Source organism: Corythoichthys intestinalis, chromosome 12, assembly GCF_030265065.1.
Source record: "Corythoichthys intestinalis isolate RoL2023-P3 chromosome 12, ASM3026506v1, whole genome shotgun sequence".
Taxonomy (NCBI): Eukaryota; Metazoa; Chordata; class Actinopteri; order Syngnathiformes; family Syngnathidae; genus Corythoichthys; species Corythoichthys intestinalis.
The window spans coordinates 33076549-33089924 of record NC_080406.1 but is presented as its reverse complement, the minus strand read 5'-3'; the positions used below and the strand labels follow the sequence as shown (position 1 = coordinate 33089924).

General features: G+C 40.1%; 2 protein-coding genes across 2 annotated transcripts; both read right to left on the bottom strand.

Annotated features, from left to right (window-relative positions):
* Positions 1-2806: 2806 nt before the first annotated feature.
* LOC130927314 (trace amine-associated receptor 13c-like) lies at positions 2807-3959 on the bottom strand. The gene is made up of 2 exons (XM_057853031.1): positions 3787-3959; positions 2807-3614 (listed from the first exon to the last, which is right to left on the bottom strand). Exons 1-2 carry the CDS (start codon positions 3957-3959, stop codon positions 2807-2809), a joined length of 981 nt encoding a protein of 326 aa, XP_057709014.1.
* Positions 3960-11883: 7924 nt separating this feature from the next.
* On the bottom strand, positions 11884-13049 carry LOC130927326 (trace amine-associated receptor 13c-like). Its single transcript, XM_057853086.1, has 2 exons — positions 12877-13049; positions 11884-12700 (listed from the first exon to the last, which is right to left on the bottom strand). Exons 1-2 carry the CDS (start codon positions 13047-13049, stop codon positions 11884-11886), a joined length of 990 nt encoding a protein of 329 aa, XP_057709069.1.
* Positions 13050-13376: the final 327 nt, after the last annotated feature.

The window sequence follows — 13376 nt, the reverse complement described above, 5'->3', positions numbered from 1 at the left end:
GTGGAAAATAAATATTTGGTCAATACCAAAAGTTCATCTCAATACTTTGTTATGTACCCTTTGTTGGCAGTAACGGAGGCCAAACGTTTTCTGTAACTCTTTACAAGCTTTTCACACACTATTACTGGTATTTTGGCCCATTCCTCCACGCAGATCTCCTCTAGAGCAGTAATGTTTTGGGGCTGTCGTTGGGCAACACGGACTTACAACTCCCTCAACAGATTTTCTATGCGGTTGAGATTTGGAGACTGGCTAGGCCACTCCAGGAACTTGAAATTCTTCTTACGAAGCCACTCCTTTGTTGCTCTGGCTTGGTGTTTGGGAACATTGTCATGCTGGAAGACCCCGCCACGTCTCATTTTACAATGCCGTTGCTGATGGAAGGAGATTTTCACTCAAAATCTCTCGATACATGGCCCCATTCATTCTTTCCTTAACACATATTAGTCGTCCTGGTCCCTTTGCAGAAAAACAGCCCCAAAGCATGATGTTTCCACCTCCATGCTTCACAGTGGGTATGGTGTTCTTTGGATGCAATTCAGTATTCCTTCTCCTCCAAACACGAGAACCTGTGTTTCTATCAAAAAGTTCTATTTTGGTTTCATCTGACCATAACACATTCTCCCAGTCCTCTTCTGGATCATCCAAATGCTCTCTAGCGAACCGCAGACGGGCCTGGACGTGTACTTTCTTCAGCAGGGGGACACGTCTGGCAGTGCAGGATTTGAGTCCCTGGTGGCACATTGTGTTACTGATAGTACCCTAATAGTACTGTGGTCTCAGCTCTCTGTAGGTCATTCACCCGGTCCCCCCCGTGTGGTTCTGGGATTTTTGCTTACCGTTCTTGTTATCATTTTGACGCCACGGGGTGAGATCTTGCATGGAGCCCCAGATCGAGGGCGATTATCAGTGGTTTTGTATGTCTTCCATTTTCTAATAATTGCTCCCACAGTTGATTTCTTTACACCAAGCGTTTTACCTATTGCAGATTCAGTCTTCCCAGCCTGGTGCAGGTCTACAATTTTGTCTCTGGTGTCCTTCGACAGCTCTTTGGTCTTGGCCATAGTGGAGTTTGGCGTGTGACTGACTGAGGTTGTGGACAGGTGTCTTTTATACCGATAATGAGTTAAAACCGGTGCCATTAATACAGATAACGAGTGGAGCCTCGTTAGACCTCGTTAGAAGAAGTTAGACCTCTTTGACAGCCAGAAATCTTGCTTGTTTGTAGGTGACCAAATACTTATTTTCCACTCTAATTTGGAATTCTTTAAAAATCAAACAATGTGATTTTCTGTTTTTTTTTCACATTCTGTCTCTCATGTTTGAGGTTTACCCATGTTGGCAATTACAGGCCTCTATAATATTTTCAAGTGGGAGAACTTGCACAATTAGTGGTTGACTAAATACTTATTTGCCCCACTGTATAGAACTGAACTTTTTATATAATGCAAATAAGGTTGTTTAAAAGTTGGTGGGAACAATTTGAGTACCCTGAATAGTTGGTAGTGTTGTGTTCCTACCGTCCCTATGCAAACCTACGCCTTTGGTACATATTAAGCAATGCTTATTCATAAGTGTTCTAACTGACTCTCTTACATGTTAAATACAACAATCGATGCAGTAATGGGTAAAAACACAAAAGTAATGTGTATATACAATGAAAAACACCTATTTAATTAAAAGCATACAGTAAAAGTTTAAAATCAATTCTAAAATGAACAAGGAATTGGAAGTTAAAAAAAATAATAAATTACAAAATCCTCCTCATCACTTTTAAAGCGTTTCACTGCCTGGCCCCAACCTACATATCTCATCTCATTTACACTAACACTCCTCCCCGACATCTTCGCTCCTCTTCTAGTCTCCACCTCTCTTTCTCCTGTATCCATCTTGGCTCCCAGAGCGTTTAGTCATTCTGCTCTCTGACTGTGACTATGTACTCTCTACCTTCTGATCTTTGTGATATAACCTCTTTCTCATTTTTCAAATCCAGACTGTTTAAATGATCATATCCATCTTGATCCACTGTTGTTTTGTGTTATGATTTATTTCCTGCTGTTTTGATCTAATCTGACTTTGCTTTTAATCTGTGTTTTTGTTTACTTTATTTGTATCTCTCGCATATTCAGCTGTAAAGTGTCTCTGAGTGTGCGGAAAAGTTTTGAAATACGATTATTATTTCTGGTCATTTAAAAAAACTAAAATATTACCAATTATTATATATAAATATATATTTATTTTAAGTATTAATCATTATTGTATTATTTATATATTTTATAATAATAAATTTATATATTTTTATAATAATAAATGACTGTATAAATTAGTAAATGTTAGTGAAAACTAAATTCATGAAATTAAAATCAATAAAAAATAAATACACACTGGTTGCAGAACTAACACTTGCCACAAAGTGGATTATACATCTAGTGCTGTCAACGGCAGCCAATGAGTTCAATGAGTGCACTGTAATGGTTCATTTTAAAAAAAAAACCACATAATTCGTGCATGAAAGTATGAAATTATCAAAAATAGTCATTCACATTGTAAAGAGCTAATGACGTTATCTTGAGTATGTATGCATGAAATAGTGTATTCAGTTGAAAATGAAACACCGGGGTCAAGTATATACTTTATTTTCATATTGCAATCAATAACACAGTTAAAGCTCATAACAGTAACACAGTAGCAAAATCACAGAACTACACGGTACATTGTTCCTCAAATTCAGTGAATCTGTGGCTCTCTTCGGACAAAACATCAATAGAAACGCTGGAAGAAGAAGAAAACACATTTAAGTGAGAGTCTACAGCACTATAGCCTCACGGGAGTCAGGCCGTAGTATGCGCAGAGTGACAATAAGTCGAACAGCTTTTCTAAACCAGGGGTAGAAAAAAGCATATATCAAGGGATTCACGCACGAGTTGAAAGAAAATAAATGGAGAACAAAAATCTTCTGCTGAGAGATTTTTTTGCTGTTATTGACGACAGAATCAATATAGTAAGGACAGAAACACGCGAGGAAGACGAGAACGAGAACCCCGAGAGTCCTGGCCGCCTTCAACTCGGATTTCTTCGCACCCATCCGTATTATACCACGTGTGTATGCGTGGATGCGCACGGCTCGCGCTTGCGACAGAGCGACCACAAACACTCGTGAGTACAAGGTGATGATGATGCTTAGAGGGAGGATGAATGACAAAATCACATCAATAATCCCACCATCAATGTCAACATTCACTACACACTCCCCATAGCAAGAGTTGAGCTTTCCCGGATGCGTCAGTTGGTCGTTAAAAATGATGCAACAGCCGATAAGAGACGACAACCAACAGAGACAAACACAAAGTTGAATTCTTTTCACAGTGATTTTGACATTATAGCGCAGAGGATCACAAATGGCCACGTAACGGTCGGCAGATATCAACACCATGTTTCCCACTGAGGCAGCCGTCACTAAGACCATTATTAGCGTGAACAGAGCACACACAATATCACCGAGCAACCAGCAGGATGCGGTACTGTAGATCTGTGCCGGTATCATCAGGAGACCTACAATGGCATCAGCGATGGCGAGCGAGAGGAGGAGGAGGTTGGTGGGAGTGTGGAGTTGCCTTCATACCAAAAGAGAAAAGGACATTATGAAAGACGAGACATGATCTCACCTGTACGAAAAAGATTAAAGATACGTTAACGTTCATGTCACAGTTACAAACAACCGTACTTAATTGAGTAACAAGCAACATGTGTGAAATGGAGCTGCGAGCCTGGAGAAAGAACATGTGCCTGAAATGGGAGATTGAGACGATGACAATCAGGTTGAGCAGCACAGTGAGGATGCTGACCAAGGGCAGCACGAAAGTCACAAAAACACCCCCCGAAAAGCTCGACGAGGACTTCCTGCAGGACAGGTTGGCCAGTAGTGGAAAGCAGAGCTCTGATTGGTTCACGCTCTCCATCGAGAAGCTGCCCAAGTTCCAAAGGCTGCCTAATTTATTGCCTCTAGGACCGCCTCCAACCAAATCTGATTTGCTTAAAGTATGATGTCATGACTATTGTTGCATAAGCAATATGATGATGTTAATTTGACATATTATTAACTAGTGTTGCACCAATTCTTTGGCTCCCAATAACAACACCCGGCTGTGTGGTACTAGACAATGTCAATACTGTACCAGTGCCACATTTTTTCATTTAATACTAAAATACTAAGTACTCACTTGACTGTAGAGTTGCCATCACGTCTTGGTCAGACACTTCTTAAGTCATTGTCTGCTATTGACATCGCTAGACGTCCAATCTATTTAAAGTGGGAGGCATAGACTTTACGATAAGTTGACGATAAATGGGGCGTGGGGCTGCTCCGTCGTGGGCCAATTTTCAAAAACTTAAAATTCAAATATTTTTAAAACCAAAACCACTTGCGACCTAAACCCAAAACAGGCACCTCCCTTAGGCAAATACACTGCTGGTCAAAAGTAGAGGCACCCCTGCAATTCTGTCAGATAATGCTCAATTTCTCCAGCAGGGCTGAAAACCAAAAGTGTTTTTTGCCATGTGGCAAAAAAAAATTTTGCCACATGGAAAATACCACTTTTGGTTCTCGCTGTCTCTCCAATTTCTCCCAGAAAATGATTGCAATTACAAATGCTTTGATATGAATATCTTCATTTATTTTGCTTGCAATGAAAAAACACAAAAGAGAATGAAAAAAAATTAAATAATTATAATTGTACACAAAACTCGAAAAATGGGCCAGACAAAAGTATTGGCACCCTCAGCCTAATACTTGGTAGCACAAACCTTAGACAAAATAACTGCGAACAACCGCTTCCGGTATCCATTAATGAGTTTCTTACAATGCTATGCTGGAATTTTAGACCATTCATCTTTGGCCAACTGCTCCAAGTCTCTGAGATTTGAAGGGTGCCTTCTCCAAACTGCCATTTTCAGATCTCTCCACAGGTGTTCTATGGGATTCAGGTCTGGACTCATTGCTGGCCACTTTATAAGTCTCCAGTGCTTACCTTTTCGGCTTTTAGCGGTGCACCTAAAAGGGCTCCAGTTGACTCTTCCGCAGCCGTTCGTCCATCCCCTCCGTCGTCTGGGCCTATCACGTCGTCACACCATCACGTCGGGGTCACCAACTGAAGGAATTTAGTCCTCCCAGCCCAAACTGCACGGGGAGGCCGGCAACAGAACGGAAATGTGCTCCGTCACTGACGCCCCCGCAGAGCCAGGCTAAGGAGGACGCTAAACTCCGCGCGTTCCTGTGTTAACCCTTTGCACACTGACTCCATGTTTCAACAGCTTGAAGAACACTCGCCGAAAACAGGTTGACAATTTATTCGTCGACAATGGTCAAAAACAAGGCAAAAACAGACGACGGAGGGACAGTTCTGGATCCAAAACAAGGCTACATGTTTCCGAGCAGGAGAAAATCTGTCTTATCTCAGTGTCCAGTCTTTTTGAAGTCTTTGCTGACGCGGGTCTTGTCGAAGGCGTTTCTGGGCGTTGCTTTTGTGCCACCCCTGCTGTGGCCGGTTTTGGGCGGCTTAGGTTCGTGCGCGGATTGGGACGCCCGCTATCAACTTTGCTGTCCGGGCTGGTTATGCTTGTTTTAGGACAAAGCGCTTTGTCCTTGGAGTTTGCTGGGAGAGCAGATTACCCGAGTATGTGCGTCACTCTTGTGATAAGACGGCATTGTGTATCTCTATTTCTTCTCATTAAACTATGGTGTGCTATTTATTTTATATTAGTAGTGTAGTCCTACCGTAAATATGAAAATGATACTATTTCCTGATTAATTATATTACGTGTGTTAGCCTAATGCAAACAGTTAGACGGTGCCTACGAAAACCTGTACCATATGTATGTGTTAGACTATATATGTGTTAGACTAATGCAAACAGTTATATGGTGTGTGCGATGACGATATCGTTTCCCCTTCACTCTCAAACCATTTTCTATTTCTTTTGAAGTGTGTTTTGGTCATTGTCCTGCTAGAAGACCTATGACCTCTGAGGGAGACCCAGCTTTCTCACACTGGGCCCTACATAATGCTGCAAAATTTGTTGATAGTCTTCAGACTTCATAATGCCATGCACACGGCCAAGCAGTCCAGTGCCAGAGGCAGCAAAGCAACCCCAAAACATCAGGAAACCTCCGCTATGTTGACTGTTGGGACCGTGTTATTCTTCTTTTTTTTCCTTTAAACTGTATGTTGATGCCTTTTCCCAAAAAACTCTACTTTTGTCTCATCTGGCCAAAGAACATTCTTCCAAAACGTTTTTGGCTTTCTCAGGTACTTTTTGGCAAACTCAAGCCTGGCTTTTTTATGTCTTTGGGTCAGAAGTGGGGTCTTCTGGATATCCTACCATAGAGTCCCTTTTCATTCAGATGCCAACAGATAGTACGGGTTGACACTGTTTTACAATTGGACTGCAGGACAGCTTCAACTTGTTTGGAAGTTAGCCGAGGTTCTTTACCCAACATCCACACAATTTTTTGTTGAAATCTTTCGTCAATTTTTCTTTTTCGTCCACATCTAGGGAGGTTAGCCACAGTGCGATGGGCTTTACAATTATTGACACAAAAACAGTCGGGTCTTTGGAGATGGACTTGTAGCTTTGAGATCGCCCATGCTTCATCACAATTTTGCTTTTCAAGTCCTCAGGCAGTTCTTTCTTTGCTCCATGCTCAATGTAGTACACACAAGGACACAGGACTGAGGTTGAGTCAACTTTAATCCATTTTAACTGGCTGCACGTGTGATTTAGTTATTGCCACCACCTGTTATGTGGCACAGGTAAGTAACAGGTGCTGTTAATTACACAAATTAGAGAAGCATCACATGATTTTTCAAAGGGTGCCAATAGTTTGGTGAGGCCCATTTTTGGAGTTTTGTCTAAAATGATAATGATTTAATTTTTTTTCCCATTCTCTTTTGTGTTTTTTCATTGCAAGCAAGATATTACTACTGAAGCATTTGTAATTGCAATCATTTTCTGGTAGAAATTGAGCATTATCTGACAAAATTGCAGGGGTGCCAATACTTTTGGCCAGCAGTGTATGAAAATTCTGGAATCTCTAAATAATGAACAAGTTAACACAATGAGGAACAAAAAAAAAAAAAAAGTTTTGTTTGGGCAGACAAGGAGGACACCTCATTATATTGATGCTCTTTCGCACGGTGTGTAAGACAAACAAGCCACTGCCATTTTCCAAATCCTTTAGAGCTTTTTTGGGCAGTTTTTTCTTTGGGGGGCTGGGGTTAAATTTTGTCTGTATACCATTGCTAAAATTTTTAATATGCTTCCGGTATCTTGCTTGGTTTAATTTTTTTCTTGGCACAGCATCAACTATAAGAACTGTTACTATTACACTACAACCTACTTTATAACATCACCATATTAGGCCAAAAGACACCAAAACCATCAAACTCCTACTAAAAAAATATACAGAAATGAAGTGTCAGCTCTCCCCTTCATAGAGCATGAGCGCTTTCCAGTGCGCACTCATGAACAGATAAACAAATTTTTCGCCATAAAATTAAAAACATCATATCTCTGGTTTGTTTGGTCTACCGGTGCAAAATAAAAACTGGGAGAGAGTTTGAAATTAGCACTTTCAAATAATTTTAAAATACTTTATTTTTTTAACATTGCTTTACAGACACCACTTGATTGCTCAGAACGGCATGATCATGAGACTCCGGGGGTGACATTAATTGCAGACTTGTGTGGTCATGTGATGTTACGTTGGATTGGTATATTAGAGCCAAATGATAATTGTTGCTACGTCTCATTGGCGAAACTAATAGACCCACTGTGGGCATCTAACGAAAAATAAAATAAAGCTAATATAGAATAAAGAGGAAAAAATATGACTCTGTTGCAGCCAAAAGTAGCAGATTGAGAATAGTGTCTCTTCTTCACACATCTCCTTAATGCGACACTTGGTAACTTTTCAGTTTGTCGACTTTAGCAACGCCGGTGGACAAAAAGCAGTAGCGTTTTGCCTTAAGGAAGACTGCATTTCCCATGTGGACCAGCACTGCGTTTCCCACGAGGACCAGCGCACACCCGCATAGTGTCCTAAAGTCATGATGGTCACCTGCAGATGGATTGAACAACATTTCTGTTTCTAGCTGCTCTGTGAAGGTTAAAAAAGTAATAGGGTAATGAATCCAGTTGTGGCTAAACAATAGCATATGATGGTTAGCAAGCTTGTGGCTTAGTGTAGCTAACCCCACCACCCCAGCCAAACTTGTCATCACTGACGAGTTTGGCTTGGGGGGTGTTGGGGTCACACCAGCGAGTGGAAGCCGGGCGAATGTTTTTTTTTCTTTTTTTTTTTTAATATCTTGGTAGAAGCTCTTTTTTTCCCTCCTCAGACAAAACTTTTTGTCTCTGTTGCTCTGCCACCTTTGCGAAATTCGCGCGAAGGCGTTAGCATCGACTTCCCCCTTCATGATGAATAAGGAAGTGACGTATGTCATAAAGCAGTCAGCAAATTTTATTAGGTTTTTTTTGTACTGTATCATCAAAAATGTTATGAAAATATTTTATAAAGGTTGAAATGTTACCTAGTCTGTCTTTAAGTAAAAGTATAAAGTATGGTGTCCTGAAACTACTACATTTTTCTCAAAACGTTACTCGAGTAAATGTCACGTGTTACTATCCAAGTCTGGGTTAGCTGCGAACACAATGTTTATTTGAAGTGCGATTTTAGCTAATCCACGTGGTGGACTGTGGTGCATATCTTTGTGCCGGTGGCTAGTAAGGTGGCCATATCCACAACCCTAAAAAGGAAAACATTTTGTGACATTTAATGAGGAAGGAAAAATCGCAACATCCAACTCAAGCGTACTCCCCACAATAAAATTCTGCAGATCAGACGTGTCAAACTCATTTTTGTCGCAGGCCAAATTGTAGTTATGGGTTCCTTCTGAGGTCGTTACGTCGGCCAAGACATGTACAGTGGGCATAAAAAAGCATCTGAACCTTTAGGAATTTCTCATATTTCTGCATAAAATCACCATCAAATGTGACTGATCTTTGTCAAAATCACACAGATGTAAAAACAGTGTCTGCCTCAACTAAAACCACCCAAACATTTATAGGTTTTAATATTTTAATGAGGATAGCATGCAAACAGTGACAGAAGGGGGAAAAAAATAAATCCGTGAACACTCTGCCTAAAGAGACTTAAAGAGCAATCGAAACCATTTTTTTACCAAACAATTTAAGTCAGGTGTGTGCTCAATCACTGATTAGTCGTTTTAAAGCTGCCCTGCCCACTACAAAACACACACCTGGTAAGAATTGTCTTTACCAACTAAGCTGCATGAGCTGTATGGATGCTCCAAACAAAGTTTCGTTGTGCTTTTGTAACAGTGACAATAAATATTCTGAATCTGAATCCGATAAGAAGCATTGTCTGATGTGCATGATGGCTCGGTCAAAAGAGCTGTCTGAAGACTTGCGATCAAGGACTGTATAAAGTTGGGAAAGGATACAAAACCATGTCTAAAGTCTGGATGTTCATCAATCGACAGTCAGAGAAGTTGTCTACAAATGGAGAGAGTTCAGCACTGTTGCTTCTCTCGTAAGAAGTGGCAGTCCAACAAAGATGACGCCAAGAGTTCAGCGCAGAATGCTCAGAGAGGTCAAAAAGAACCCTAGAGTGTCTGCTGAATACTTACAGAAATCACTGACAAAGTCCAATATCTCTGGTCACACATCAATTACATGTAAAACTATGGCCAAGAATGGTGTTCATGGGAGAACTCCATGGAGAAAGCCACTACTGTCTAAAAAAACATTGTTGCTCGTTTAATGTTTGCAAAAAGGCACAAAGGCACTTGGACACTCCACAGAAGTTTTAGGAAAGTATTTTGTGGAATGATGAAACCAAAGTTGAATTGTTTGGGAGTAACATACAACGTCATGTGTGGAGGAAAAATGGAACAGCTCATCAACATCAACACCTCACCCCCACCGTGAAGAATGGTGGAGGGAGCATCATGATTTGGGGCTGTTTTGCTGACTCAGGGCCTGGACAACTTGCAATCATTAATGGAAGAATAAATTCAAAAGTTCATCAGGATGTTTTGCAGGAAAACCTGAGGCCGTCTGTCAGACAGTTGAACAAAAAAGAGGATTGGGCAACAAGACAATGATCCACAACACAGAAGTAAATCAACTTTAAAATGGATTCAAAAGAACAAAATACATGTTCTGAAGTTGCCAAGTCAATGTCCAGACTTGAACTCCATTGAGATGCTGTGGCATGACCTAAAGACAGCGAATCATGCCAGACATCCCAGAAATCCCAGGAAGTTTTATAAAGAAGAATAGGCCAAGATTAGTCCTGATCGATGTGCCAGACTGATCTGCAGCTACAGGAAGCGTCTGGTTGAGGTTATTGCTTCCAAAGGGGGGTGCCACAAAATATTAAATGTGATGGTTCACTTACTTATTTTTCCCCCTTATGTCATTGTTTGCATACTATCCTCATAAAAATATGACAACCTATAAATGTCCGGGTGGTTTTAGTTAAAGCAGACGCTGTTTTTTCATCTGTGTGATTTTGACAAAAATCAGATCACATTTGATTTTGATTTTATGCAGAGTTGTGAGACATTCCAAAAGGTTTAGATGCGTTTTATTCTCACTGTATATTTAACAAATTTGGCTGAATGTCCATACAATCGCCCCTCCCAGTCAGAAAGGTTAGGACAAGCCAGAAATATGCTACCAGATAACTTTTAAGTCACGCTCCGACAAAAATGCCTTAAGGATTATCAAAATTATTGAAAATGAGCAAAGTAGTGATACTGAAATGATTAGTTATTTGTTATTGCACTACCACGACTCATTGGGTAAATTTGATTTTGCACTACTCATGCAAGTAATATAATAATAATAATAGTAGGATATTTTTGCATTTTCCTTGTTAACCTATTGGCTGCCATTGATGCGGCTAGGCATCCAATTCATTTTGACTGTGAGGAATAAATCAGCATCTTTTCGCCCCTCCCAGTCAAAAAGAATTAGAACTCCAGCACCGCTAATGCATTGAAACATTGACAAACAATCCTCCCCATTTAAATGATTTGGTCTTCTTTCATTATCATCGGCAAGCTGTGTTAAACAATATGACAAAAAAAACTTTGGCTTAACACAGAGTACATTTCTGTTTATATTCATTTTAATTTTATTAATTTAAGCATTTTGCATTTTGTTAATTTAAATATTTTTGTAATCATGAATAAATAATTATAATTGAGATGTGACACTCACATCTAGATACCAAATGTTAATACTGTGGCCTAAATGACTCAAACTATAACACGCAGACGCCAGGTCTTGATGTAGTTTATTCATTTATTGTTTTTTCAATGTCCAAAAAGAATCATTTTCCCTGGGATAGTGCTCTCAAATTCATAATGATGTCTTATTTATGAATCCATGAAATATGATGACATTAAAGTTTCAGTTGAAAATGATATACAGTGAGTAAGTGTACATTGTTCCAGAATTTATTTTCATATTGCAAATAGCACAGTAGCAAAATTAAAAAAAATAATAATACACATTACACAGTGACATTGTGCTTCAAATTCAACAAGTTTGTTGCTCTCAGATAAAACATCAAAACATTCGTGTTGCACACAAACACAGGGGGGAAAGTGCTAGCAGCAACAGTAGAAAATGTGTTGATTTTCTTCCTTAGTTTTAATGTTTTAATTAGTAACATGACAAAGTTAATGCATGATCAATGTATAAACATTTCACGTTTGAAGCTCATATACACAGAGTTGGACTACTCAATGACAAGCGAAGGTGATGTTCTGGAGCCATCTCTAATTTTGCGAGTCTACATCACTTTAGTGTCACGGGAACCAGGACACAATATGTGCAGGGTAACAATGAGTCGAATAGCTCTTCTAAACCACGGGTAAAACAAGACATATATTAAGGGGTTCATACACGAGTTGAACAAATACATATAAGCAAAATAGCTTTTGAATTTAGAAGGTAATCTGTTGTCCCCTATGAGAGAGACACTATAATACGGACAGAAACACACGAGGAAGACGAAGACGAGAACCCCGAGAGTCCTGGCTGCCTTCAACTCAGATTTTTTTGGGCCAATAAAGACGAAATTCAGTACTTTGCCACGTGTGACTTGGGAGCGCATGGCTCGAGCCTGAGATACAGCAATTACAAACACTCTCGTGTATAGCGTGATGATGACAGTGAGAGGAAGGATGAACGTGAAAATCACATCAAAAATTCCCCCTATAATGTCAGCCTTAATAACACACTCTCCATAGCAAGAGTTGAACTTTCCTGGATGCACAATTTGTTCATTCAAAATGATCCAACAGTAAAGGAGAGATGAGATCCAACATAGACAAACAGAAATTTGAATTCTTTTCAAAGTGATTTTGACGTTATATTGCAAAGGGTTACAAATGGCCACATAACGGTCAGCTGATATCAGTACCATGTTGCCCACCGAGGCAGTTGTTACCAAAACCAATGTTAGAGCGAACAGACAACACAGAATATCCCCAAGCATCCAGCAGGATGATGTCATATACATTACAGCCGACATCATCAGGAGACCTACAAGGATGTCAGTGATGGCGAGTGAGAGGAGGAGGAGATTCGTGGGTGTGTGGAGCTGCCTGCATATCAAGAGAGAAAAGGACATGAAAGACAAGACATGATCTTAACTGGATGAAGGAAAGTAAAACATGGTTAAACATTAACATTCATGTTAGAGTTACAAACATCCGCACTAAACTAGGTAACAAACAACACGTGTGACATGGAGCTGCGAGCCTGGAGAAAGAACATGTGCCTGAAATGGGAGATTGCGACAATGACCAGGAGATTGAGCAGCACGGTGAGGATGCCGGTTGAGGGCAGGAGAACACTTAGAAAGACACCTTCAGAAAAGCTAGATGAGGATTTCCTGCATGACAGGTTAGCCAGTTGTGGAAAGCACAGCTCTGACCGGTTCACGCGCTCCATCGAGAAGCTGGGTTCCCGGTTGAACTTCTCGAAGGTCCGCTTCATTTATGGCTTTTAGGACCGCCCCCGAGCAAATCTGATTGGATTAAAGTTTGTTCGTGTTTGCAAAGTATGATGTCATGACTACAACTACTTAGCAACAGCAATAGGGCAATGTTGTTCATCTTAAATCTAATCAAACATCACTTGAAATGTTATAATTGAGAAATTATCTGACCCAAAGTCAAGATAGGGCCTACCTACGCTGTAAAAAGAAATAATAAATAAACAAACGGTTTAAAAAGAACTCGACCCTTTATAGGGCAAGTGGCTATTTTGGGGAATGAA